This window comes from Vombatus ursinus, unplaced genomic scaffold (genome assembly GCF_900497805.2).
Source record: "Vombatus ursinus unplaced genomic scaffold, bare-nosed wombat genome assembly UNPS02011916.1, whole genome shotgun sequence".
Lineage (NCBI taxonomy): Eukaryota > Metazoa > Chordata > Mammalia > Diprotodontia > Vombatidae > Vombatus > Vombatus ursinus.
This window is the reverse complement of record NW_020951694.1, coordinates 840,943-863,258: the sequence shown is the minus strand read 5'-3', so window position 1 is coordinate 863,258 and position 22,316 is coordinate 840,943. Positions and strand designations below refer to the sequence as shown.

Genomic DNA, 22,316 nt, shown 5'->3' with positions numbered 1-22,316 from the left:
CCTCCTTTCCCCGGAGCTGGAGGAAGAGGAGAAAGCGGTGCGCCTGCGCAGTGACTAGTGCTGCTGGGAATTGTAGTAACACGGGCCTTCGCTGTCCACGTACAGCTACATAAACCAGGACTACGCACCCCGTGGTGCATTGCGCGCTGGAGGCAGAGGGCGGAGAGGAAGGGGGGAGGGGAGGAGTAGGGAGCAGGCGGCAGGCGACGCGGGGGGGGGGGGGGGGGGTCCGGTCCGGGAGTGCGGGAGGCGGCAGGATCCAGGCGGTTCAACCACAGGGGAAAGAAGAGCTTGGGAGAAGACACAGTAGCGGGACGGCACCCGAACTTGGGCTGGGGTTAGGGCTGAGACAGTCTCGGGAGGGTGGAAGACTGTAGAGGCACCGGAGACAGCACCGGGAGTCTGGGGGTGGGGGGTGGGGGGGAGGGGCGGTGCGGTGGCGATGCTGGAAGCAATGGCGGAGCCCAGCCCCGGGGGGGGGCCGGGGGACCCGGAGTTGGGGACTGGGAAACTTGGGGGGCGGGGAGCCCCGTAGGGGCCCGGGGAAGGGGGTGATGAGTTGGGATACCAGGACCGGGAAGCGGAGGCTGAAGGGACTGGAGGGAGAGGTCGGGCGTTCGGAGGGGGTGAGGGAGGGCCGGTGGACTGGGCCGGAACGGGGGACTTGGGCAGCTTGTGAGGAACGGCCTTTTGGAGCTGCTTTTCGGGCAGGGAGGGGATCTGCAATGGATCTGGGTGCAGTTTGGGGCTCCAGAATGGGAAGTGACTGCGAAACAGGATAAAATTGGGGAGTGCGGAGCCAGATAATTTGGGGGCTTGTGGATCCAGGTTATTTGGGGGGACGGCCTGGAGGAGAAAAGATGGGGAACTGCTGCGGGGGAGGGGTGCTGTGGAACTGGGTAACTGCTGGGGGGGGGTGGTTGTGGAGTCAGGGAGCTGCTGGGGGAGGGGAAGGGTGGCCGGGGAGCTGGAGCCGGGAGTTGATTGGTGGGGACTGGAAGAGCCATGAGGACCAGGAACTGGAGACTTGTCCAGGAGTTAGTAGGAAAGGGGCATTTTGGCTGGGAGAAAATGTGCTGGAGGGAGCGGCCAAAGAGGCTGGAAACGGAGGAGCTGGAGGGCCGGCCTCCCTCTTCTTCTTCTCTAACCCCCCCCCAGCTGAGAAACCAGAGGCTGGGAGAAGGTTGGGGAGAGTGGAGAGTTTTGGGGTGTGAGGTATTGTGCTTGGGGGTAGTGATAGTGTAGTGACAGAGTAGGGACAGAGTAGAAGCAGAAGATCTACAAATTAGAGAATAGGGTCTGGGGAATCATCTAATTGAGTTGGGGGAGGTGAGCCGCATGTCCAGGCCTGAGAACAAGGTCTCCTGGACTGATGATGAGCATAATAAAGCCAGACTAAACCTGAGAGCTTTGAGGAGTGTGAACAAGGGATTCTGCATGAACTGGTCTGAAAAGAGAACCCAGAGAATAGAGTAGTGGGGCACAGGACCTGATGGTGTGTGGGAGTGTCCCAACCAAAGGGTGGGGAGTGGGAGCCCAGCATGAAGGCAAAGGAGGAGCCAGAGGCCCTTGGGATCAGAAAGGGTAACAGTGGAAAGAAGTAGAGTAGAACCTGGAGAAACATCTACATGGAAGTGCAGATGCAAGCCAATGCACTCTGAGAAGCTGGGCAATGGAATAGGGAAGATTAGTTAGGAAGAAAGTGGAAGCAGAATCACTCAGGTCTTCCTGTTGTAAAACGGAGGGAGGGAAGAGAGGTCAGGTCCTTAAAGAGTAATAGTGTTGGGGGAGAGAAGCATGTACACTTTTCTAGTCCCTTGACTCAGCTCTTTTATTGATTTTTTTTCAGATCTTCCTCCGAACCTGAAGCCAGAGGCCCAGGTAGGATTTCCCTTCCTACTCCAACCTAAGCTTTCTTTAGAGAACAAGACATGAGATTCCCCTAGATCTTCCACCCCAGTTCTACCTCTCTTCAGGGGAATTTTGCTTCTGACTATTCCCTTTGAGATTGTGTCTGATTCCTTCTTTTTCTGTAGCCCCCTGAAAAACGAAGGCGAACAATTGAGGATTTCAACAAATTTTGCAGTTTTGTCTTGGCATATGCTGGCTACATTCCCTCCAGCAAAGAGGTAGGGGCAATGATCTTAGGGATGGGACATGAAGTTTGGATAAGGGGAAAGGGAGGGAAGGCTAACATAAGATTTAGGGAGATTGGTGGGGTAAAGGGGAATTCAGAGGTAGTAATGGAAATAAATCTAGAAGATTATGAAAAATAAAATGGTTAGATGAATATGGCATTGGGAGAATGGAAGGATATTGAAAATGGAGAAGTTATGGGGATTCAAGAGAATTAGAATTAATGGAGATAAGATTAATGCAGGCAGTTGGGGGTGGGGTGAATTAGGGAAATAGGACAACTGGGGAATGGTGGTTTTGTTTGTATGCCAGAAAAGTTTTTGAGGGTCTTCAGGGAACTCTTGGGATCTTGTGGAGGTAAGGTTGAAGATATCCAATGTTGCATTTAGTGTCATGAATCCTTGGTTCAAATCCTGTCCAAGATAATTATTAGCATTGATCACAGTCATCTATAAAATTGGTATGATATTTGAAATATTTACTTGAAGGAAATCTGTTTGCAAACCTTGAAAGTTCTGTGTATTGTGAATGGTTATTTTTATTACTATTATGATGATTAAGGTTAGGATAATGGATCATGGGGGGATATAGGGGTTCTAGAGACAAAAGAGATTTCATGGAGGTGTTTGGGGACTGGTTAGTTTAGAGGCTGAATTGTTGGCATTTGCAGGGAGGTAGGTGGGTTAGGTATCTGAATTGGTTGAACTTGGAGAAGTTAACTGTGCGAGAGGCCCAGGGTATTAGATGACCTGGTTGTGTTTAAGTCTGATGTGTCTGCAGGTGTGGGGAATGGAGTTGGAATTCTGTTAAAAGGGGGCACCAACACTTAATCCTCCCTTCCCACCCACCCCTAGGAAAGTGACTGGCCAGCCTCTGGCCCTAGTTCACCATTTCGGGGAGAGAGTGCTGCAGATAGTGATGGCTGGGATTCAGCCCCTTCAGACCTTCGAACCATCCAGACTTTTGTCAAAAAGGCTAAATCTTCCAAGAGGCGGGCTGCTCAAGCAGGCCCCCCTCCACCAGGGCCCACCTTTCCTCGACTGCAGGCCTCTGACAATGCTACACTGCTTGAGAAGATGAAGCTTAAGGACTCTCTCTTTGATCTGGATGGACCCAAAGTGGCACCCCCTCTGGTCCCTGCACCCCCAACACATGCCCCTCGGCCCCCTACTACCCTCACCCCTGTCATTGCTTCCCAGGAGGATCTCCCTCAACCCTCCCGAAAAAAGGACCGAAAGAACCGAAAGTTGGGACCAGGTGGGGGAGGAAGCTTTGGAGTGCTTCGGAGACCTCGGTCCGCTCCTGCAGATGGTGAGAAGAGGTCAAGAATAAAGAAGAGTAAGAAGCGAAAGTTGAAAAAGCCGGAGAGGGGGGATCGACCTCCCCCTTCTGGGCCCCCTCGGGCTCTTCCCAGTGACACAGACTCTGAAGAAGAGGAAGAGGAGGAGGAGGAAGAAGAAGATGAAATGGTAGCGGTGACAACAGCAGTAGCAGGCAGTTGTGGGGGTGAGGCCCCAGCTTCTGTACTCCCTCCACCCCCTGAGGCTCCCCGGCCCCTCGCCTCAACACCCCCAGGAGGTATCCCTACTGAGAGTGAAGCCAAGGAAGTGGGGAGCACAGAGACGAGCCAGGATGGGGATGGGAGCTCCAGTGAGGGTGAAATGCGGGTAATGGATGAGGACATCATGGTAGAATCAGGTAAGAAGGGTGTTTGAGGGAAGTATGCTGGGGAGTAGGGGTGGGAATAGAGAAGGACATATACTTTTGTCCCTGAAGGGAATGGGTTCTTTGGGGTGGGGCAGTGCTTGAAATTCTGTAGACTCTGAGTCCTCAGCAGAAACCTGATCACAACCATCCCTTCTCTCAGGCGATGACTCATGGGACTTGATCACCTGTTATTGCCAGAAGCCCTTTGCAGGGAGGCCCATGATTGAGTGCAGTTTGTGTGGAACATGGATCCATCTTTCATGTGCTAAGATTAAGAAGACCAACGTCCCTGACATATTTTACTGCCAGAAGTGCAAGGAGTTGCGGCCAGAGGCCCGTCGGTCTGGCGGTCTCTCCAAGCCTGGAGAGCCTTAGGACCCACCCCAACCTTTCCTACTTCAAGTCGGAACTCTTCACAGAGACGTCATCGCTGAGATGGGGTCCCTATGTTGCCACTGATCTCCATTGGGACTTGGAACACTGTCCCATTGTGGAGTGGGGATTCTCAAGGAAGGCTTGCTTGGGAATGAATGGGTCTTTTCCCTAAAGCCTTTAGGACTTGAATTTTGATCCATTGAACAGGAAGGTGTCCCTATTCCTAAGATTCCCTTCTTCATCCCTTCACTGTTCTGCCAGTTGACCCTGCTTACTCCCATATCCACCAGCCCAGACTTAGGGTTGGAATCAGGGTGGGGTGAGGCAGTTGTCTATACCTCTAGTGTAATATAGCATTGCCCACCCTTTTCTTCCATCATTTGTTTGGACTCTTACCTTTTATTTTCTTGAACCCTCTCTCCCATTTCTTTCCTTTTGAAAGCCTTTTGGCTCAGGTGGCCTAAAGGAACGTAACACATGGGTCTCTTGTCTTTTGTGTGGGACTGGTGATATTTGTATCATCTACCCACTTCTTTGTTTTAATAATATTGGCCAGCTGCTTGTACATACAGCGTGTTTGTAAATAAAACAAAGTGGGCTCTTTTGTGTTTATAGCCCTGTGACCCTTGTCTTTCCTTCTTGGAAGATGTGTCTGATGTAAAAAAAAGGGACAGCAGGGCTAGATCATCATGTTCTCCCCCCCCCCCCCAAAAATACTGAGACCTAGACCGTTTTCTGCTCTAAAAAATGAAAGGATTTAGATGCCCTCTAAGGTCTCCTGGGTTAGACACTTGAATGTAATTCCTTGGACCATGAGTAAGAAAGTCCCTAGAACCGGCTTTCAATGAGGGTCTGTCTCCGGGGTGGGGGGGGTGGGAGGGAATGGTGAGGATGTATGGGGACAGAGGTACAAGAAGAGGGTTGGTGGTCTGTGAAGGAAGGTGAGTTTTCTTGGTCCTTAGACTTTAGTGAGATTTTAGGGGCGGGACTCTTGAATGGGGATTGGGAGATTGGAAATGAGGGAAGAGTGAGGGGGTGGGAGTTTTAAGGGAAAGGGACGGCAGCACCGTGGGTGGGCAGAGGCTGGGGAGTCCTCACGTGACAGGGGAAGCTGAGAAGCCGGAAGTGAGGCGTACCGTATCACGTGAGGGGCGGCAGTGGGAAGTATGTGGCGCGGGGCTGGGTTGGAGGGGTGGTACTGGGAGGGAGAAGAGCCGGGAGGGCGTCCACTTTGAAGGTGCAAGCAGGGCCGGGGGGGGGGGGGAGGGAGCGAAGTGTGTCTGGGCTCCGCCCCCTTCCCCCCTCACCTAGCCTGCTTGGGTTCGGTTGGCTCGGGCCCCGCGCTCGTGTGCGCAGGCGCGGCAGCAGCGGCTGGGCTCGGTCTGGTGGGAGAGGGGAGAGGAGAGGGGAGCTTGTACGCGGGGAGGGCGACGCGGGCGAGACCATGGCAGGCAGCGGCGCCGCTGGACTCGGCGGGGCCGGCGAGACGAAGGTGATTTACCATCTGGACGAGGAGGAGACGCCGTACCTGGTCAAGATCCCGGTCCCGGCCGAGCGCATCACCTTGGGAGACTTTAAGAGCGTCCTGCAGCGCCCCGCCGGGGCCAAGTACTACTTCAAGTCAATGGACCAGGATTTCGGGTGAGCGCGGGGCCCTGGGCCCTCCCGAGCGGCCGGGAGGCGTGGCGGCGGCGGCGGCGGGGGCGGGGGCGCGGGGTCCGAGGAGCCGCTGCGCTCCTCCGGCGGGCCGAGCCCCGGCTGCGGGCAGGTCCTTTCATCTCAGTTTCCCGCTTTGTAAAACGGGATAGATGGCACTTGGGCTCCAAGAACCTTGGGGGGGGGGGGGGGGTGGGGAAAAAAAAAAGCGGGTCCCCATAGTCTTGGGGCCGTTTTGAACGATCTTAAAATTAAACCTTATTTTGCAGATGAGGAAACTGAGACACTGAGAGGTTAAGTGATTTTGCCCACAGTTACACAGAAATTAAATGTCAGAGCCAGAAATAGAAGCCAGGTCTCTAGACTTGGCCAAAGTCTAGCTCTCTTCACACTGACTTCTGGGTGTCGATGTTTGCACTACTTTTCTCACACTTATTGTCAGGATCCAACTAGATCGTTTAAAACAAAAAGTGCTATGTAAAGGTAAGCTATTATTCTGATGATGAGGATAGTGATGATAGAGGATAGATTGACTGGGCTATACTAGGGATTGTGCTAGGTGGGAGACTACACTGTGATGGAGTGAATCCTGGGGAGAGAATAGTCAACGTGGGTTAGTTTGGTCTGTGACGGAGGCTCCCTGAATATACTAAACTGAAAGGCAAATTACGGAGGATATGCATTTAGGAGACAAAGTCAGTTTGATCATTGAGGAGGTGTGGTCATAAATGCCTTTTGGATCAAAGAGATATTTAGAGGGAAAGAAGATTAAGAAATTTGGACATTGTAGGATTAGTGGGGTTTCATCTGTTTGCATTGTATGGTACCTTGTGCTGGGGAAAACAAAAAGGGAGAGTTGACATTCCTTTGGAGTTTGGGGTCAAATATAGCTTCCTTGCTGATGGGAGAGACACAGCCCCCACCCTTGGACAGTTTGATAGGGTGCTTACCTAGACACTGACAAGAAATCCAAGTGTAGGTGGTATATATTTGGAAGGATTTCTAGACATGGGTCAGAAGGTAAAAAAGAAAACATTCACTGACTGGACTGAGCTTCAGACATGAGTGCCAGCAGGTAATAGTGGAATGAAAGATGTGGGTAAATGGGATCAGTCAATACTCCCATTGGAACAAAATTAGGGAATTAGGGAGAGTTGTGGATTTGGGAAGCATGAGGGACACATCTCTGCAAAGACTTGGTGTCTGGAGAAGGCAAAGCAGGGGCAAAAGAAAGAGAGACCATATTTACCTAATGGGGGTAGACAGACCAAGCCTTGAGATTAGAAAAATAGTTTAAGGAGATTGGGTGAGCTTGGGTGGGTGACCCTTGAAGGTTAAACTAGGAGTTTCAAGTAGACACAAAAAACATTTCGAATTCCTGCCAGGTTCCTGACTTAGGTTGAAAAGGAAAGGAAAAGGAAGTAAGTGGGAAAAATTACTAGGTAGGGGGATTCCTAGAGGAAGATGAGAAGCATTGCTGTTGTCAACTTGAGAGAGTGGGGAGGGGAAATGATCATTCAAAAAGCCCCTACCTCCCCACTCCCAGCTAGGAGGGGTTCAGAAAGAAGGCTGAAATGTTCAAAGACAGAACCTTTGAAATGGCACCTAGCACTGTTGACTCTATTCCCATCTCCTTGCAGAGTGGTGAAGGAAGAGATTTCAGATGACAATGCCCGATTGCCCTGCTTCAATGGGAGGGTGGTCTCTTGGGTAAGGTGCCTTGGCCTGTGGGGGGGACCCTCGTTCTTTCACATTACCAGCCCCACCAGTTTCCTTAAAAGGAGCTCCTGCTCACCAATATGCTTTTGCCCTTGCCCCAGCCCCTGTCTAGGGGCTTTTGGACTTTCCTATTCCCCTTCCTCAAAACAACTTTTTACTCTCATAAGCCCTAGTTTACCATTCTGTATGACTCTCAAGATTCTTTTCTTGGAGCTTCCAGGTTTTGTTTTTCCAGCTTGGATCCCCGTCCAGGCTCTCCTGGGCTTCATCTTCCTCTCCCTCCCTCCTATCATTCCCCCACCAGAACTTTTACCCTGTTCTTACCTTTCCTAACAAGCCCTTTTCATCCCTGTTCTCCACCTTTGTAGCTTGTGTCCTCAGATAACCCACAGCCAGAGAATCCCCCCCCAGCTCCTGAACCTCGGGCAGAACCTTCATCTCCACCCCCACCACTGCCTCCCCTCCCTCCTGAGAGGACTAGCGGCATTGGGGATTCAAGGCCTCCATCCTTCCAGTGAGTCCTAGGGAGTCTTGTTGGTGATGGGAGTGGGAAGAAGGAAGAGAACAGATTGGGTTCTAGTTAGATTCTGGGGCTAGCTGGTCACTGTTGCTTTTAGGAGGAATCCCATCACTATTACCTCTTTCCCTGACCCCATTCCTCTTCTAGCCCTAATGTATCTAGCAGCCGAGAGAACCTGGAACCTGAGACGGAAACAGAGTCAGTAATATCACTGAGACGGGAGCGGTCTAGGAGAAGAGAGAGCATCGATCATGTTGGTGAGGGCAATCACACTCCTAAATTCTGAGAAAAGGAGGCATGGTTTGTGCAGTAAGCACATCTGGGTCTGCAAGGGGATAGGAGCAGTGAAAGGTGGAGAAGAGAGAACCAGGGAAGCTAGACTTTGGATCTCCCTGGGGTGGAAGTCCAGTCGCTTATATCCCTATATCTGACTAGGTGGAAGCCATCGGCCTAGTGGTTCTTCCCGCCTGGAGCGACACCTGGCTGGTTATGAGAGCTCCTCTACTCTACTAACTAGTGAGCTGGAGAACACCAGCCTGGGAGATTCAGATGAGGATGATACCATGAGCAGGTATGGCTTACATCTCCCTTTCCTATTCTGTCCCCACACTCCTTGCTTCCTTCCTCAACTGAAGCTGATGTGATCCCTCTTACTGCTTCCCTTAGACCCTTAATCTTTTTTTTTTTTGTCCACATTATCCCTATTAGGTTCAGTAGCTCCACAGAGCAGAGCAGTGCCTCCCGACTCCTAAAGAGACACCGTCGGAGGAGGAAACAGCGACCACCTCGACTGGAGAGGGTGATGTGGCCAGACACCTCTAAGGGAGTCTCTGAGGGAAACAAATGGGTAGAACTGGGAAGTCTCGGAGAAACTGGGTCTGCATAAGACCTGGTTGAAAATGGAAGGAGAGAAAGGAGATAGAGATAGGAATTATAGAGCTGGACACCTTAGTTCCAGAAAAGAATGAAGCTTCCTCACTGTCCTTATTTCATCCCCTCCACAGACATCATCCTTCAGCAGTGTGACGGATTCTACCATGTCTCTCAACATCATCACAGTCACACTCAACATGGGTATGGGGGCAGTTGGAAGCCTGGGACCCTAAGATGGGAGGAGGTCATGTATGGGAGGTAGATTGTTGGGCCTTAAGTAGTGGTGGTTTATTGGGGCTTGTTTATCTGAGTCTCTAGGGGATGGGGAATCAAACTGCCAAACAAAATGCCTCCACAGAAAAGTACAATTTCCTGGGCATCTCCATTGTGGGCCAAAGCAATGAACGTGGCGATGGCGGCATCTACATTGGCTCCATCATGAAGGGTGGTGCTGTGGCTGCAGATGGGCGAATTGAACCAGGGGACATGCTACTGCAGGTGTGCATAGTAGCACAGGTTTTTCCCCTTTCTTGGGGCCCTCAGCCTCCCTCTCACCTTGAGTCTCTTGACCCCTCCCCCCAGGTGAATGACATGAACTTTGAGAACATGAGTAATGACGATGCTGTACGGGTGCTGAGAGAGATTGTGCACAAGCCTGGGTGAGGCAAAGAACCAGACCTCACACTGTATCTTCTCAGCTCTTTTCCAGTGGTACTTTTCTCACCTCTGGCTCTCTTCCCCTTTCTGCCCACTTGGCCCTTCCTTCCCCCACCTCATCCCTCCTCTTCCTCCTTCCATATCCCATTCTCCTAAATTCTTCTTTTCTTCCCTTATCCATTTGTTCTAATTTGCCATTCTAACACCTCTCTCAACTGCCCTGTCCTATATTCTGTCCTTCCATGGCACTATCATCCAGCCTGCTATTGACCAGACCTTCCTCCCTCACAGCCCCATTGTGTTAACAGTGGCCAAGTGCTGGGATCCCTCGCCTCAGGCCTACTTCACACTCCCTCGAAGTGAGTTGTCTCTTGTGTTTTGGGGAGAGAGGGAGACCATAAAGACCAGTGGCTCAGGGGGACAGGGAGAACCAGGACAATCCTAGGTCTTTGAAGAGAAAGGAAGCTGAGGAATTGTGGAGTATATATAGTCAAAGGGCAGGTGGGTCAAATGCCTGGGTCTGGAAAGTGGAGTGATCCAGTTCTGATCATCTGTTGTATTCTTCATTCTTCTCCTTGGACAGATGAGCCAATCCAGCCTATTGACCCTGCTGCCTGGGTCTCTCATTCAGCAGCACTCACTGGTGCCTTCCCTGCCTACCCAGGCTCTTCCTCCATGAGTACCATAACCTCAGGCTCCTCCCTGCCTGATGGTAAGGCCCTGCTCTGTGGTGCTGTCCTCCCCAACAAGTGAAGACAAGGCCCTGATCCCAGAACTCCCTGAAGGATAGAATGGCCCTTGGCTTAGCAGGGCCACCTCGTGTTCCTCTTGACGTACTCCCTCAGCTTATTCTCTTCCTCCCAGGAAACATGGGTCCTGCCTCTTGTCCTCAGTGAGCACATTTTTTCCCCAGGGTGTGAAGGGCGTAGCCTCTCCATACACACAGACATGGCATCTGTGACCAAGGCCATGGCAGCCCCTGAGTCTGGGCTGGAGGTCCGGGACCGAATGTGGCTCAAGATAACTATCCCCAATGCCTTTCTGGGTAAGAAAGGCTAACACAAGGAGAGGGCTGAGGCCAGCTCGGGGAGTTGGGGTCCAGTCGGCCCTTTGTGATACCCTTCTGCATCCGTGTCTGCAACAGGCTCAGATGTAGTGGACTGGCTTTACCACCATGTGGAGGGGTTCCCTGAGCGTCGGGAGGCCAGGAAATATGCCAGTGGGTTGCTGAAGGCAGGCCTCATCCGGCATACCGTCAACAAGATCACCTTTTCTGAACAGTGTTATTATGTCTTCGGGGACCTCAGTGGGGGCTGTGAAAGCTGTAAGCCATTCCTTCCTTTCCCACTTCCCAACCTGGGATCCTTCAGCTCTTCCTAATTGAGAACACTGCCTCGACTTTTATCCCTCCCAAACAGACCACTCTCTCCAATTCCAGGTTGGGGGGAGATATAAACGTATAGGGCAAATAGAATGTTGCACATGGAGGCCGAGCTTTGAATTCCAGCTCTGCTAACTCAATCTTGGCTCACTGTGTGTAATTATTAGTAGGCCATAATGTTTCCTTGCTTCTAAAAATAAGATCCTTTCCAGCTCTAAATCCTGTGAAAACGGATTCTTCCCCTGTCAAAGGGGCCTTGAGAAACTTGGCCTTGCAAAACGATCCTTCTCCCTTGGTCCCAACCATACCAGTTCTAAGATGCCCAACAGCTTTCCCCAGCACAGAGGCTGAAGATCTCGGATTCCTGAACCAGGGTATTCTCTTCCTTCAGACCTTGTGAACCTGTCTCTGAATGATAACGACGGATCAAGCGGAGCTTCTGACCAAGACACGCTGGCTCCCCTGCCGGGGGCCACACCCTGGCCCCTGCTGCCTACTTTCTCCTACCAGTACCCAGCCCCACACCCCTACAGCCCCCAGCCCCCCCCCTTACCATGAGCTGTCATCCTACAGCTATGGCGGGGGCAGCGCCGGCAGCCAACAGAGTGAGGGTAAGTTGCCTAGCGAGTGGCCTCAGGGTGGCTGGGCAGGTGGAACCGAGGGAGCTAGATAACAAGTATGGACGGGACCGAAGGGGGACGTCCACAGTGTTTCTGTGAACATTCCAGCATTCCCATCCCCTCTCCCCAGGAAGCCGGAGCAGTGGGTCTACACGGAGCGATGGGGGAATGGGGCGGGCCGGGAGACCAGAAGATCGGGGCCCGGAGTCCAAGTCAGGCAGTGGCAGTGAATCGGAGCCGTCGAGCCGTGGTGGCGGCCTCCCCTGGGGCGGGGATTCCGGTGATGCCACCCCTCCTCCACCCAGGGGACTAGGTGGGGGTGGCAGCAGTCTTCGTTCTCACCCTAATCTCCATCCCTACGGACCACCCCCTGCTGTGGCCCTACCATATAATCCCATGATGGTGGTTATGATGCCTCCACCACCACCCCCAGCAGTTCAGCCTCCTGGAGCACCTCCTGTTCGTGACCTGGGCTCTGTGCCACCTGAGCTCACTGCCAGCCGACAGAGCTTCCACCTGGCCATGGGCAACCCTAGTGAGTTTTTTGTGGATGTCATGTAGGACTTTTTCTATCACTCATGTCTTGATTTTAATTTTTAGCATGTGAGTAGCCGTTCCCCCTCACATTTCTATAGCCAAGACTCACTTTTGCCATTCCTTGGACACCATCGGGTCCAACGTGTGTTTTTTGTGTTTTTTAACCCAGCCAACTACCACCAGCAGTGCCTGATCTGACCCTCTTCATAGGGTTACAGGAGATTTTATATAATAAACTTTTTTTAGGGGGGAGGGGAGAAAAAAATAAACTTTTCTTATACTTTTTGATACTTAAGAAATATATTTTTCTCAAATGAAGTAGCCCTGTGACAATCCCTCCCCATCTTCGTTGTCTTTACCCAAATGGTTAGGGAGTAGGATTGGGATGTTGTGGGTACCCTTTCCATCTGCCTTTCGAATTCAGGATCCCCAAAGCAAGGGCTCCATAGCTGCCTATATTGCTATTTATTTTAGACTTTTGTGTATAAAACCCTAAATAAAGCAATAGAGGGAAATTTCCTATTGACTGGCCATTTTCTTGGTAAAGCAAATCTCTAGCTTCAAGAAGGGAATAGGATTTGGAGAGACATCTCACACAAGATTTTCCATGTTAAAAATCTTTACTTTTTTGTGAAGGAGAAACTCACCCATTGTCAAGGCAGAAATACAAGATTTTTAAGCCCCTCCCCTAGTAAGAGGAGATAAATAGGCCTGGCCACTTCAGGTCCCTTAAAGCTATCCCCTCTCTCAAGGGCCTGGCTAGTGAAAGGTAGGGATGAAATGAGAAGCCTGGCTTTGGCCAAAGAAAAGGCACATATGGGGTAGTGTAGAAAAAGAAGTTGAGAATGCTCAGAAGCCAAGGGGGTTATTGGTAACCACACCTCCCTTTTCCACCATTGCCTGAGAGATGCCCTTAAAGTTGCGAAAGAGCTGGTGCTGTTGGGGGTCTGATTGCAGGCTAGCCATGGTCTCCCGGACCCGGGCTGCTGCCTAGAAGAAAACACAGGGATAAAGAGGGAAGGGTTATTGTTCCTTCCCTAACCCCTGTTCTCTTCCAACCCTCAGCCCTCATATACCTCTATACACCAGGTGTCACAGAGCATCTTCTCATGTTGGGCTGTGGGGTGGCCCTCACTCAGAGAACGGGAGGCCCTGAAGTGTGAGACAGATGATAAGAAAGATAGAATGGAATAGGCCCACCTTACACCATGCCCCAGACTTGGCTGGCCTCTTCTTACCTGGAAAGTACCACCGCCATGGCATAGAGGTCAATGGCGCTGTCTGCCAATCGATGCAGGAGGAATTGCTCATCTGGAGAGGAGACAGAGGGAGTCTGCTTGTGGAAAGATAAGGGCAGTTGGAGGGGATTGAGGGAATAGTTTTGGTGTCTTTCTTACTGATAATCTCCTTCTTGTACTTTATCAACTTGGCCTCTACTACTGTGGCAAATTGTTCCAGAGCTCCTACTGCCTAGAGGAGGGGGAAGAGGCATAAGGGGTGAGAGGGGCCACACATACCCCCAAATTCCCCACTGTTATCATCCCTGTACCTTAAGTTCCCTACTCACCAACTCACCACTCCGACTCAGATCTGGGTGGACAATTCCTCTCAGACTCAAGTTACTGCCTAGACCTGTCCGGCTGGAGGAGGAATACTGTAAGGCAACTTACTTTTCAAGTCCCTAGCCTCCCCCTAATTCCCTTCAGCTAAGTTCCATCTCCTTACCGCCTGAACTGCTTCCCTGCCTCTCCTAGCAGAAGGCCAGCATTTCCAAAAGGATTTTTCAAAGCCTTACCAAGACTAGTGAGTTCCTTTCCCTTGTCCTGTTTGGGATGGAGGGGAAAATATAGTAACAAGACCCTACATTCACACCACTCCACTACCTCTTCTCCCCAGATCTTCCCTCTCTCACCATACAGCCCTGAAGGGCCACAAACAGCCTCAGAATGTCATTTGTCCCTTCAAAGATCCGGAAGATACGAAGATCTCGAAGCACCTTTTCCACACCTGGTTCCTAGAGGCCAGAAAATGGGGCAGTGTCAGAACACTGTGGACCATTTCCTCCCACCTCTAGAACCACCCAATTTGTCCACAGTCAGAGCCTGGTCATGGCTTCAGGCCATCTCTACCCACAGACCCCCTAAAGGATGAGTCAGGGATGTCCACCTTCATAAAGCCCATGCCACCCATGATCTGGATACACTCATCTGTCACTGTCCATGCTGCTTCCTGAGGGTAGAGAGACAACAGAGATAGGGTCAAAGCCAGTTACACCCTACCCGTGCCCATTCTATACCTTACCCCTGCTAACCCACCTTCCACACCTATCTCAGCCCTTATACTCTAGTGGACCCTCTTTTCCCCTCCCTTCCATTGCTCCTTAACCAGCACATGTCAGGGCCTCACCGAGCCAAAGATTTTGCTGATGGCCGCCTCTATCTGGAAGTCCTTAAATCCCTGGTCCATGTTGGAGCTCACCAAGTAAGCCATAGACTGAGACAATAAGGTTGGGGGCAGGGGAGAAGAGAGTAGGTTCATCTCTGAAATCTCCCAAACCAAACAATATTTAACCCATCTACTCCCCCTTTCCCCCCAAAAATAAATAAGTCCCATTAAAAAAAGTCTTTCCCATGTCTGGGGACAAGCCAAATTATAATTCTCAGGGGGTAGTAGGCAATTTTGGACCTATATAAATCCCCATACCAGGGCTTATTGAGAATTGTACTTAACTTCCAAAGGAAGAAAACCAAGGCTCTAGTGAAAGGCACACCCCTCTTAAGTGCCTTTCTAACCCTGGAGAGGGTCACAGGGTCACCATCTCGTCAGTCTGTACATCAGAACAACCAGAATATAAATTTACAGAATCAGTGCCTCTCACCATTTCAAAAGCCAGTCTTAAATTCTTGTCCATGGCTTTCCAGAGTGTGAGGGGATCGATCCATGAAGGACAATCTCATCTACCTTTAGCCTCTCTATCCTCAGCAAATCCAGTTCTAATTCTTGGCATACTGCAGGATGCTGGTCTTAGGGTTGGCTAAGGCTGGCTAGCCCACAATGTCACAGGAAGGGAAGAGGTAGATGCCCTGAAGTCTTTGAGAGGGAGAGCCTCTCACCTCAGTAACATATTGCAGTACAGCCATTCGAGCCAGCTTCTCCTGGATTAACCCAAAGTTATGGATTTTGTCCCCAAATTGGGTGCGATTGGCAGCATGGTCCACCTGGGGCAAAGACGTAGTACATTAGAATCCTAGAGAACAATTACACATGCACACCCAAAAACATGAATCCCTGATCCTGGTCTCACCCTGGCCCTTCTCTGGACCTGTCCACTCTTATTCCTCCAAAACAGAAGATTAAGGGATGAGATCTTATGAACAGGCAGAAAATCTCTCATTATGGAGGTTAGGGTATACAGAGACCATTGGTGGCACAGTGGATAGAATACTGGACCTGGAGTCAGGAAGACCTGAATTCAAATCCAGCCTCAGATACTCATTAGCTTTGTGAACCCACGCAAGTCAGTTAACCTCTGTCTGCCTCAGTTTTCTTAACTGGAAAATAGAGATCATAATAGCATCTACCTCTCAAGGTTCTTGTGAGGATCAAATGGGATGATATTTGTAAAAGTGCTTAGCTTCCTGCCTGGCCCATGGTAGGCTGGGCAGAATTAGGAGTAGAGCACTGATAAAGGATAGGATTACAGGAAGATCCATTCAAATAAGAGCTAAAAGTGACATTTTGACAGACTTAAAGGGACAGAAAAACTTGGCCAAACTGGCAGACCATGAATGCCAGGGGACTTACTGCTTTGGCAATGATGCTCTTCATGGTGCCAGCAAGGGCAGCAGCCATGCCAAACCTTCCATTGTTGAGGATATGCATTGCCACTTTGAAGCCACCTCCAACTTCCCCCAGCACATTCTCTGTAGGCACCTGCACACCGTCAAAGTACACCTCTGCTGTGTTGGAAGCCTTGATCCCCATCTTCTTCTCACCAGGCCCGCTACATGGGTATGGAATGACAAAATGGGAAGGGACAGAGCAGAAAAAGTAGAGGCACCATCTTGTGGGGACAAGGGGCTGAACTCTGTAACTCCCAGAATGAGATTGGTGATGGCACTGGGTAAGCAACTAAGACAGCATTGGTTCTCAGCATGTTGAAGGGACAGCTCCAGCCTACCTACCCTGGTGACTTAATATTATGCTGAAACTACATCTTTCAGCATGCTTGAAAGAGACACTGGTCCTGGGTCCCCAGGTCCCATTAGGTTTTATTTTCCCAACCCTTCCCGCTGCCCCTCACCCCCAAACACTCACTTAGTGACTCCTCCAAAGCTCCTTTCTACCACAAAAGCTGTGATCTTTTCCTTCACTGCCCCACTGGATGCATCCTTCAATGGCGTCTTGGCAAACACTGTGAAGATCTCTGCCAGACCCCCATTACTGTGGAAGGGTGGAGAGGTATGGGATCAGGGTAAAGGGAGTAGAGGGAGAAATGAAATAGAGAAGAGAGAGATGCTCAAAGGGAAGAGGGGAGCCAGGCATAGCATAAAATGGGGGAGGATAGAGATACGGGGCCCAGCCAAAGAGGATGGGGTTAATCACCTGATCCAGAGCTTGCTACCATTTAGGGTATAGTACTTTCCACAGGAGCTGGGCACAGCTGTAGTTCGAATGGAAGCTGCATCAGATCCACTTGAAGGTTCTGTTAGACAAAAAGCTGCCAAGTTCTCTCCTGTCAGGAGAGGAGGAAAGAGGTCATTATGGAAAGAGGACCATGCAACCCCACTCCAAATCCCTTATCCCAAAATCCCAAATCCCAATATGCCCTTGGTCTCCAGCCCCAACCTTCAATAACTCCTTCACCAAGTGCCTCATCCTTCCATAGTCACCTTAGTTCATCCTGGCAGTCACCAATGGTTTTAGCGTTGCCGCCAAACTGCCAACAGTCCTATGTACCCTCTTCCTACCTAAAGCTCTTCCTCCAGTAATATCCAGTCTTTGACCCCTTCAAATCTCACTGACTCCCTCTTCCAACCCAAAGATGAGTCCCTGGCTGTTTGTGGTAGCTAGCTCTATGGAAGGCTATTAAAACTGATTCCAGCTGAACAAATTTTGAATCCTTCTATTGGTTTCACCTACCAGATGCGAGTTTGGGGAGATATTTCTTCTTCTGGGCATCAGTGCCAAAGAGCAGAATACCTTTGAAACCGATGGACTGGTGGGCCCCCAGAACGATGCCCACAGCAAGGTCATGCATCCCTACAATCTCCACGAGGCGGGCATACTGGTAGGAAAGTGACGAGGCTTTTGCTTAGGTTTGGTTGAGGCCGGAAACCAAAGATATATATCCTGTCCCCTCACCCCAGAGCAGTCAGGCCACAAGGGGTAGGTAGAAGATGAATCTAGGGGCAGCTAAGTGGTGCAGTGGATAGAGCACCGGCCCTGAAGTCAAAAGGACCTGAGTTCAAATCTGGTCTCAGACCAAACACTTGACACTTACTAGTTGTGTGACCCTAGGCAAGTCCCTTAACCCCAACTGCTTTAAAAAAAAAAAAAAAGATGAATCTGATTTGGCCCATACTTGTGAAAGTATGCTTAAAGCTAGTTGGAAGGGCCAGGAGGAGAGAGATGAGGCTTCTGAGAAAAATCTCAACCTGGATCTAGAGGCCTGTGGACACCTGGAAACAGTTGGGAAAAGGGATCTTAAGTCCTTCCCAGCTCAAAACCTATGATCCTATGATCTCAGCTAGAACAGAGAAAAGACTGAGATTCCAGGCTAAGAAGGAGCTTAGGAAAAAGAAGATAAGTTTAGGGCACTGAAGAGAGCAGAGAGGGAAGGGCAGCTATGGGAGGCATCTCTTCCCTCTGCTTCAGGTCATAAGCATTAGTGGACCATTTCCAGGGATCATGCTCCCTATTAACTATCCTCTCTCAGCATCTAGTCTCAAGAGGCTCAGGCCTCACGAAGCCCCTTCCCAAGGAGAGTCTTCCATTAGGAAATAAAGAAGACATATGGACAGAAAAGCTGTCTGTAAGATTGTATGGCAGTCTTTAGAGGCACAGGATAGAAGAGGTCATAGAGATATGGAAAGTAATGTAGAGATATGAAGATATTAGGGAATGAAAAGCTCTGACTTAAAGTTGGGTTAGGGATAGGGTAGAAAATCTTACCTGGGTGTTACAAAGTCCTACACCCCCCAGCTCAGAGGGTACTTGGAGCCCAAAGGCTCCCAATTCCTTTAGCCCCTGCATGGTGGAGTCCTCCACCTTTTCTAGGCTGTCATTCTTGGCAGGATCATTCACCTCCTATGTATAAGAGAGAAAACTACAAGATCACAAAATCTTAAACATTGGAGAAGGCCTCAGAAGCCATCTAGGCCAACCCAGACTTGTATACCAGAATCCCCTCAACAATACCCTTGACATACACAACATGTTGAATTTTCTACAGACTTACAAAAACAAGCTACATGTAATAATTTGCAGTTTTATGTATAAATCCTCTTTTTCTGTTCCTTATATATGGAGATATTTATGTTTGTTGACGCTTGTCAAGTTTAGTATAATGACAAATTGAAGACAGCCATTATGTGTCCCCCCTGCCCCACAAAGAAATCTCTTCTGGCAGCTAACTATCCCTATTTCCTTCAACTATATTTATGTGATATGGTTTCCTGTCCTCTTACCCCCCCCCACCATCTTTTGGCTATACTCTACCTTGTCATTGTCCTTCCTAATACACAGCATCTAGAACTAAACACTAAATTCCAAATGTGGGCTGAATTAGGGTAGAGCACAGCAGGGGTTCCCTGGTTCTGGAAGTTATGTTTCCTACTCTGTCTTATGATCAGATTTGATTTTGGCCACCATATTCCCCTGGTAACTAGTACTGAACTTGCAGTGGATTAAAGCCCTCAGATCTTTTTCATACAAACTGTTTCTAGCCATGCTTCCTTCATCCTGTCCTCATGAAGCTGACTCTTTGAACCCAACTGTGGGACGTAACAATTTTTCTCTATCAAATGTCATCCTAGACTTAGTCCTTCTTTCCAGCCTGCTGAGAACTTTTCGGATCCTCATTCTGTTATTTGAATATTGATATGTTAGGCGTACCTCCCTGATTCAGCTTATCCACATATTTGGTAAGCATGTCATCTCTGCCTTTGTGTAAATCACTAATAGAAACATGGTGGCAACCACCCTCCCCTCAACTGACCTAACCACCATCTAGCCACCCCCATCCACAGCCCTCACCTCAAAGAATCGAGACACAGGCCCCACCAGCTCTTTCAGGAACTGCATCTGCTCCTCATTCAGCACTATAAAGGTCAGAGAGTCAGTTAGATTGGACATCACTCTAAGAAAGCTGACCTTCTTCCTCTACCCACCTCCTACCAGAGGAACACAGTCTACCTGAAGGGTAAGGAAACACCTGCTCTGTAGTAAGTTGTCCTTTAAACATCCCTACCGCAAATGACTTGGACTTCTAGGACAGGAAGAAAGGGGAAATGTAAGGAAACTGAACGGAAGAAAGGGAAATATTCCCCCATTACTAGCCCCACCCCACCTACATCACTCAACTCAGGTGGTACCTACCACCTCGCTGGGGCTATCTTTGTCCTTTGCTGAGGCTGTTGAGGAAACTGAACCCATTTTGTCCAGTACCACCTACGGAGAAGGGAAGGGTGAATAAAATACTGGGAGCTGCAGGAGCAGGAATGGGGAAGGGGGTGGAGAATAGGGAATAAAGAAGCCATGGCCTCTGACAGTCCTTCTAACTCTACATCTGTGTCCCTGTGAAGGGAGAACTAGAAGATTAGAGAGTTCTAAAGGCAAGGGGGGTAGTTTCTAAGAAGGGACAGGTGGGGCAATGTAGATTCTGTAACCTTTACCCTAATTTCTCCCCCCCATGACCTTTCCCCTAATTTCACAGCCACATACAGGAGCAGGTGACTGGAAGAACAGTTTAATCCCAGCAGGCAGCCAGGGGGAGCCTCCAAGCTCTCAGCGCCCAGCCTAGCCCAGCACACCCTCCAAGCTTACCTCTGTGGCCTTGTCAGTGTAGTTCTGAGCAGACTTCACACCCAAAAGTGAACAACAGCTCTGGGGGCTGGGCAAGGGGGCAGGGCTATTAGCTTTGGGATCCCTTTACCCTATCCCCCCAAATTCCCAGCTACTACCCTTGTCCCATGCTAACTCTTCATCCCCCTCCCCCGAAGCTCCTCAGGACTAGGGACCATGAGAATGTTGGATGGAGGAGCCCTTCCTGTTGCTCTGCTCCTGTCCCACCTTCCCCAGACCCCGCTATCCCCCATCACTCACCTGGCCCTCCCCTGCCTCAGCATCTGGAGCCCCACTCTGTGAACCATTTCTGCAGCCCACATCTTAACCTCCTGCTCGGTGCCTCCTGCCTGGCCTGTGCCTCCCAAATGCAACTCCTCTCTTGACTCTGACCTTCCACTTCTCCTCCCCCTCCTGCTACATAGATTTGCCCAGCCCCTTGCCCTGCCCTACCCCTGACTCATCACCCATCATACAACTGGGGGAGGTAGGTGGGGCTTATTGCACCCAAGGCATGCTGGGATATGTGGTTCTTAGGTCCTTTCCCCATTCCCTTGGGCTCAAGTGTACCCCTTGGTCCCCTTCTCTCAGCTTTCCATTAAGGCCCAGATCTATGTCTTGCAAGGGCTGGAGAGGATGAAATGGAATGGGGAGGGATGGGGGCTGGAGAGAAGGAAAAAAGCTAAAATTAGAGGGATGTAGTTTAGATTGGAGAGAGGATATCCTAGTTGGTTGGAGATGAGAAGAGTAAATCTAGGCTTAGACAGATCTTGTCTGAGATGCTTGGTCAGATATGTTTTATTTTCAGTCCTTTGCCTTGAAACAACCCCATTCACAGGCAGACAGACAGACAAACAGACACACACACACACACACACACACACACACACACCATGGGAATTAGTAAAATTATAAGTGTGTATGTGTGCCTGCTTCAAGTATCGACTTTTCACACACCACACCTCTTCAGACATAGGAAGTCCCCATGACTTTAAGACTTGCAGTCTAAAACTCTTTGGGTTAAAAGGACCCAAGAGGTCATTTCAGCTTGGCTGCTACAAAGCTCTGAACACATCTATCTTACAGACTACTACCGTCTCCTTAGTTCATCTGTGGAGATCATCTTTTCTACTGAGAAGGATCCCCCCTCCTCCCATGGCTGGGAATTGGAGATGGAAATGAGAAGAGAGTGTCAGGAAGTGTCCATAAGCAACATCTACTCTTCACTGAGCAACCCATTTTCTTCTAGTCTTAAATTAATGTCTTTCCTGAGTCTAATCTGAATCCCTTTTGCTGTAGTCTCCATATGAGTCAGGCCTAAGGGGAAAAGTGCTAGTCATTCCTTGTTCTTTCTGCTGCAGCCTCCTCCAGAGAGGACCCTTACCTTTTACCTTCCTCTCTTCTTTTCCCCATTAAGTGGGACATCCATAATATCACAAATATATCTGATTGGGGGTTAGGTAGACTGAGAGATCACTTATAACAAGTGAGTTGGGATGCCTAAGGATTTGGGAAAGAGTAATTACATTACTTAACAATCTGGGCTGGTGGAGAAGGCAGCTTAATTTAAATCTGATGGATTAGGGAGATTAAAATGACAGAAAGAGATGCCAAGGGAACCAGGAGGTTAGAGACAGGGGTTCTGGAGGGGAGGTTTTGGAGTTCTAGGGGTCTCTAGAAGCTTGGAACATGGGATTCCTCTATAGATGACTAGGGTGAGAGGGACAGAGGGATCTAGAAGGATTGTGAAGGGATTAGCAAGTATTTCCCTAGGTCAGAGCCTGTCTCTGTTTCAGTGTCTTTATGTTTCCACCCCAATAATCCTGTCTTCATCTCTCCAGTCCCTAGATCGGCCCTTTGGCTTCTGGCTCCCCCACTCTTGCAGTGGGCACCCCACCTCCTTGCGGTGCTGCACAGTGACCTCTTCCAGGCTCTGCTGGGTGAGTAGCAGAGGGGCTAAAACTACTGGATCCCTGGGAGGGTTGATTAGGGGGAAGGGGTGATAGCGATGTTCATATTCAGAATAGTATCTAAGGAAAGCCAGAGTATGTAGAACTAGATGACTGGGCAA

General features: G+C 50.0%; 3 protein-coding genes across 6 annotated transcripts; 2 read left to right on the top strand and 1 right to left on the bottom strand.

The window, feature by feature from the left end:
• Positions 1 to 421: 421 nt before the first annotated feature.
• Positions 422 to 4,841, top strand: PHF23 (PHD finger protein 23). Its single transcript, XM_027857009.1, has 5 exons — positions 422 to 473; positions 1,847 to 1,881; positions 2,037 to 2,129; positions 2,991 to 3,834; positions 4,004 to 4,841. Exons 1-5 carry the CDS (start codon positions 443 to 445, stop codon positions 4,216 to 4,218), a joined length of 1,218 nt encoding a protein of 405 aa, XP_027712810.1. The 5' UTR covers positions 422 to 442; the 3' UTR covers positions 4,219 to 4,841.
• An 810-nt stretch (positions 4,842 to 5,651) lies between these two features.
• DVL2 (dishevelled segment polarity protein 2) lies at positions 5,652 to 12,700 on the top strand. The gene is given in 16 exon segments (XM_027857051.1): positions 5,652 to 5,859; positions 7,515 to 7,584; positions 7,962 to 8,107; positions 8,261 to 8,370; positions 8,549 to 8,684; positions 8,822 to 8,912; positions 9,118 to 9,187; positions 9,345 to 9,484; positions 9,569 to 9,645; positions 9,935 to 10,002; positions 10,227 to 10,355; positions 10,557 to 10,688; positions 10,788 to 10,967; positions 11,416 to 11,564; positions 11,566 to 11,635; positions 11,775 to 12,700. Coding segments are annotated over 16 exon segments (2,196 nt in total). The 5' UTR covers positions 5,652 to 5,662; the 3' UTR covers positions 12,206 to 12,700.
• Positions 12,701 to 12,782: 82 nt separating this feature from the next.
• ACADVL (acyl-CoA dehydrogenase very long chain) lies at positions 12,783 to 20,674 on the bottom strand. Of its 4 annotated transcripts, XM_027857052.1 has the most exons (20): positions 20,507 to 20,674; positions 20,228 to 20,294; positions 19,781 to 19,852; positions 19,598 to 19,670; positions 19,439 to 19,503; positions 18,356 to 18,490; positions 17,324 to 17,468; positions 16,787 to 16,916; positions 16,499 to 16,624; positions 15,986 to 16,184; positions 15,295 to 15,399; positions 14,588 to 14,674; positions 14,348 to 14,410; positions 14,094 to 14,195; positions 13,907 to 14,004; positions 13,749 to 13,821; positions 13,579 to 13,651; positions 13,420 to 13,492; positions 13,258 to 13,333; positions 12,783 to 13,171 (listed from the first exon to the last, which is right to left on the bottom strand). In XM_027857052.1, exons 1-20 carry the CDS (start codon positions 20,566 to 20,568, stop codon positions 13,031 to 13,033), a joined length of 1,965 nt encoding a protein of 654 aa, XP_027712853.1. In that variant the 5' UTR covers positions 20,569 to 20,674; the 3' UTR covers positions 12,783 to 13,030. The 4 variants fall into 4 exon arrangements, with proteins under 4 accessions (XP_027712853.1, XP_027712854.1, XP_027712855.1 ...); XM_027857053.1 differs by lacking the exon at positions 13,579 to 13,651 and having other exon boundaries at positions 13,420 to 13,514; XM_027857054.1 differs by lacking the exon at positions 19,781 to 19,852.
• Between the last annotated feature and the right edge of the window lie 1,642 nt (positions 20,675 to 22,316).

Excerpts from the sequence above, each read along its gene's own strand:
- ACADVL (XM_027857052.1), bottom strand. The coding sequence starts at position 20,568 with ATGTGGGCTGCAGAAATGGTTCACAGAGTGGGGCTCCAGATGCTGAGG. Across the intron at positions 19,853-20,227 it reads ACACTGACAAGGCCACAGAG|GTGGTACTGGACAAAATGGG; the intron begins GTAAGCTTGGAG and ends CCTTCTCCGTAG. Across the intron at positions 13,334-13,419 it reads ATGGCGGTGGTACTTTCCAG|GGCCTCCCGTTCTCTGAGTG; the intron begins GTAAGAAGAGGC and ends CTCACACTTCAG.
- PHF23 (XM_027857009.1), top strand. The coding sequence starts at position 443 with ATGCTGGAAGCAATGGCGGAGCCCAGCCCCG. Across the intron at positions 2,130-2,990 it reads ACATTCCCTCCAGCAAAGAG|GAAAGTGACTGGCCAGCCTC; the intron begins GTAGGGGCAATG and ends ACCCACCCCTAG. Across the intron at positions 3,835-4,003 it reads GGACATCATGGTAGAATCAG|GCGATGACTCATGGGACTTG; the intron begins GTAAGAAGGGTG and ends CCCTTCTCTCAG.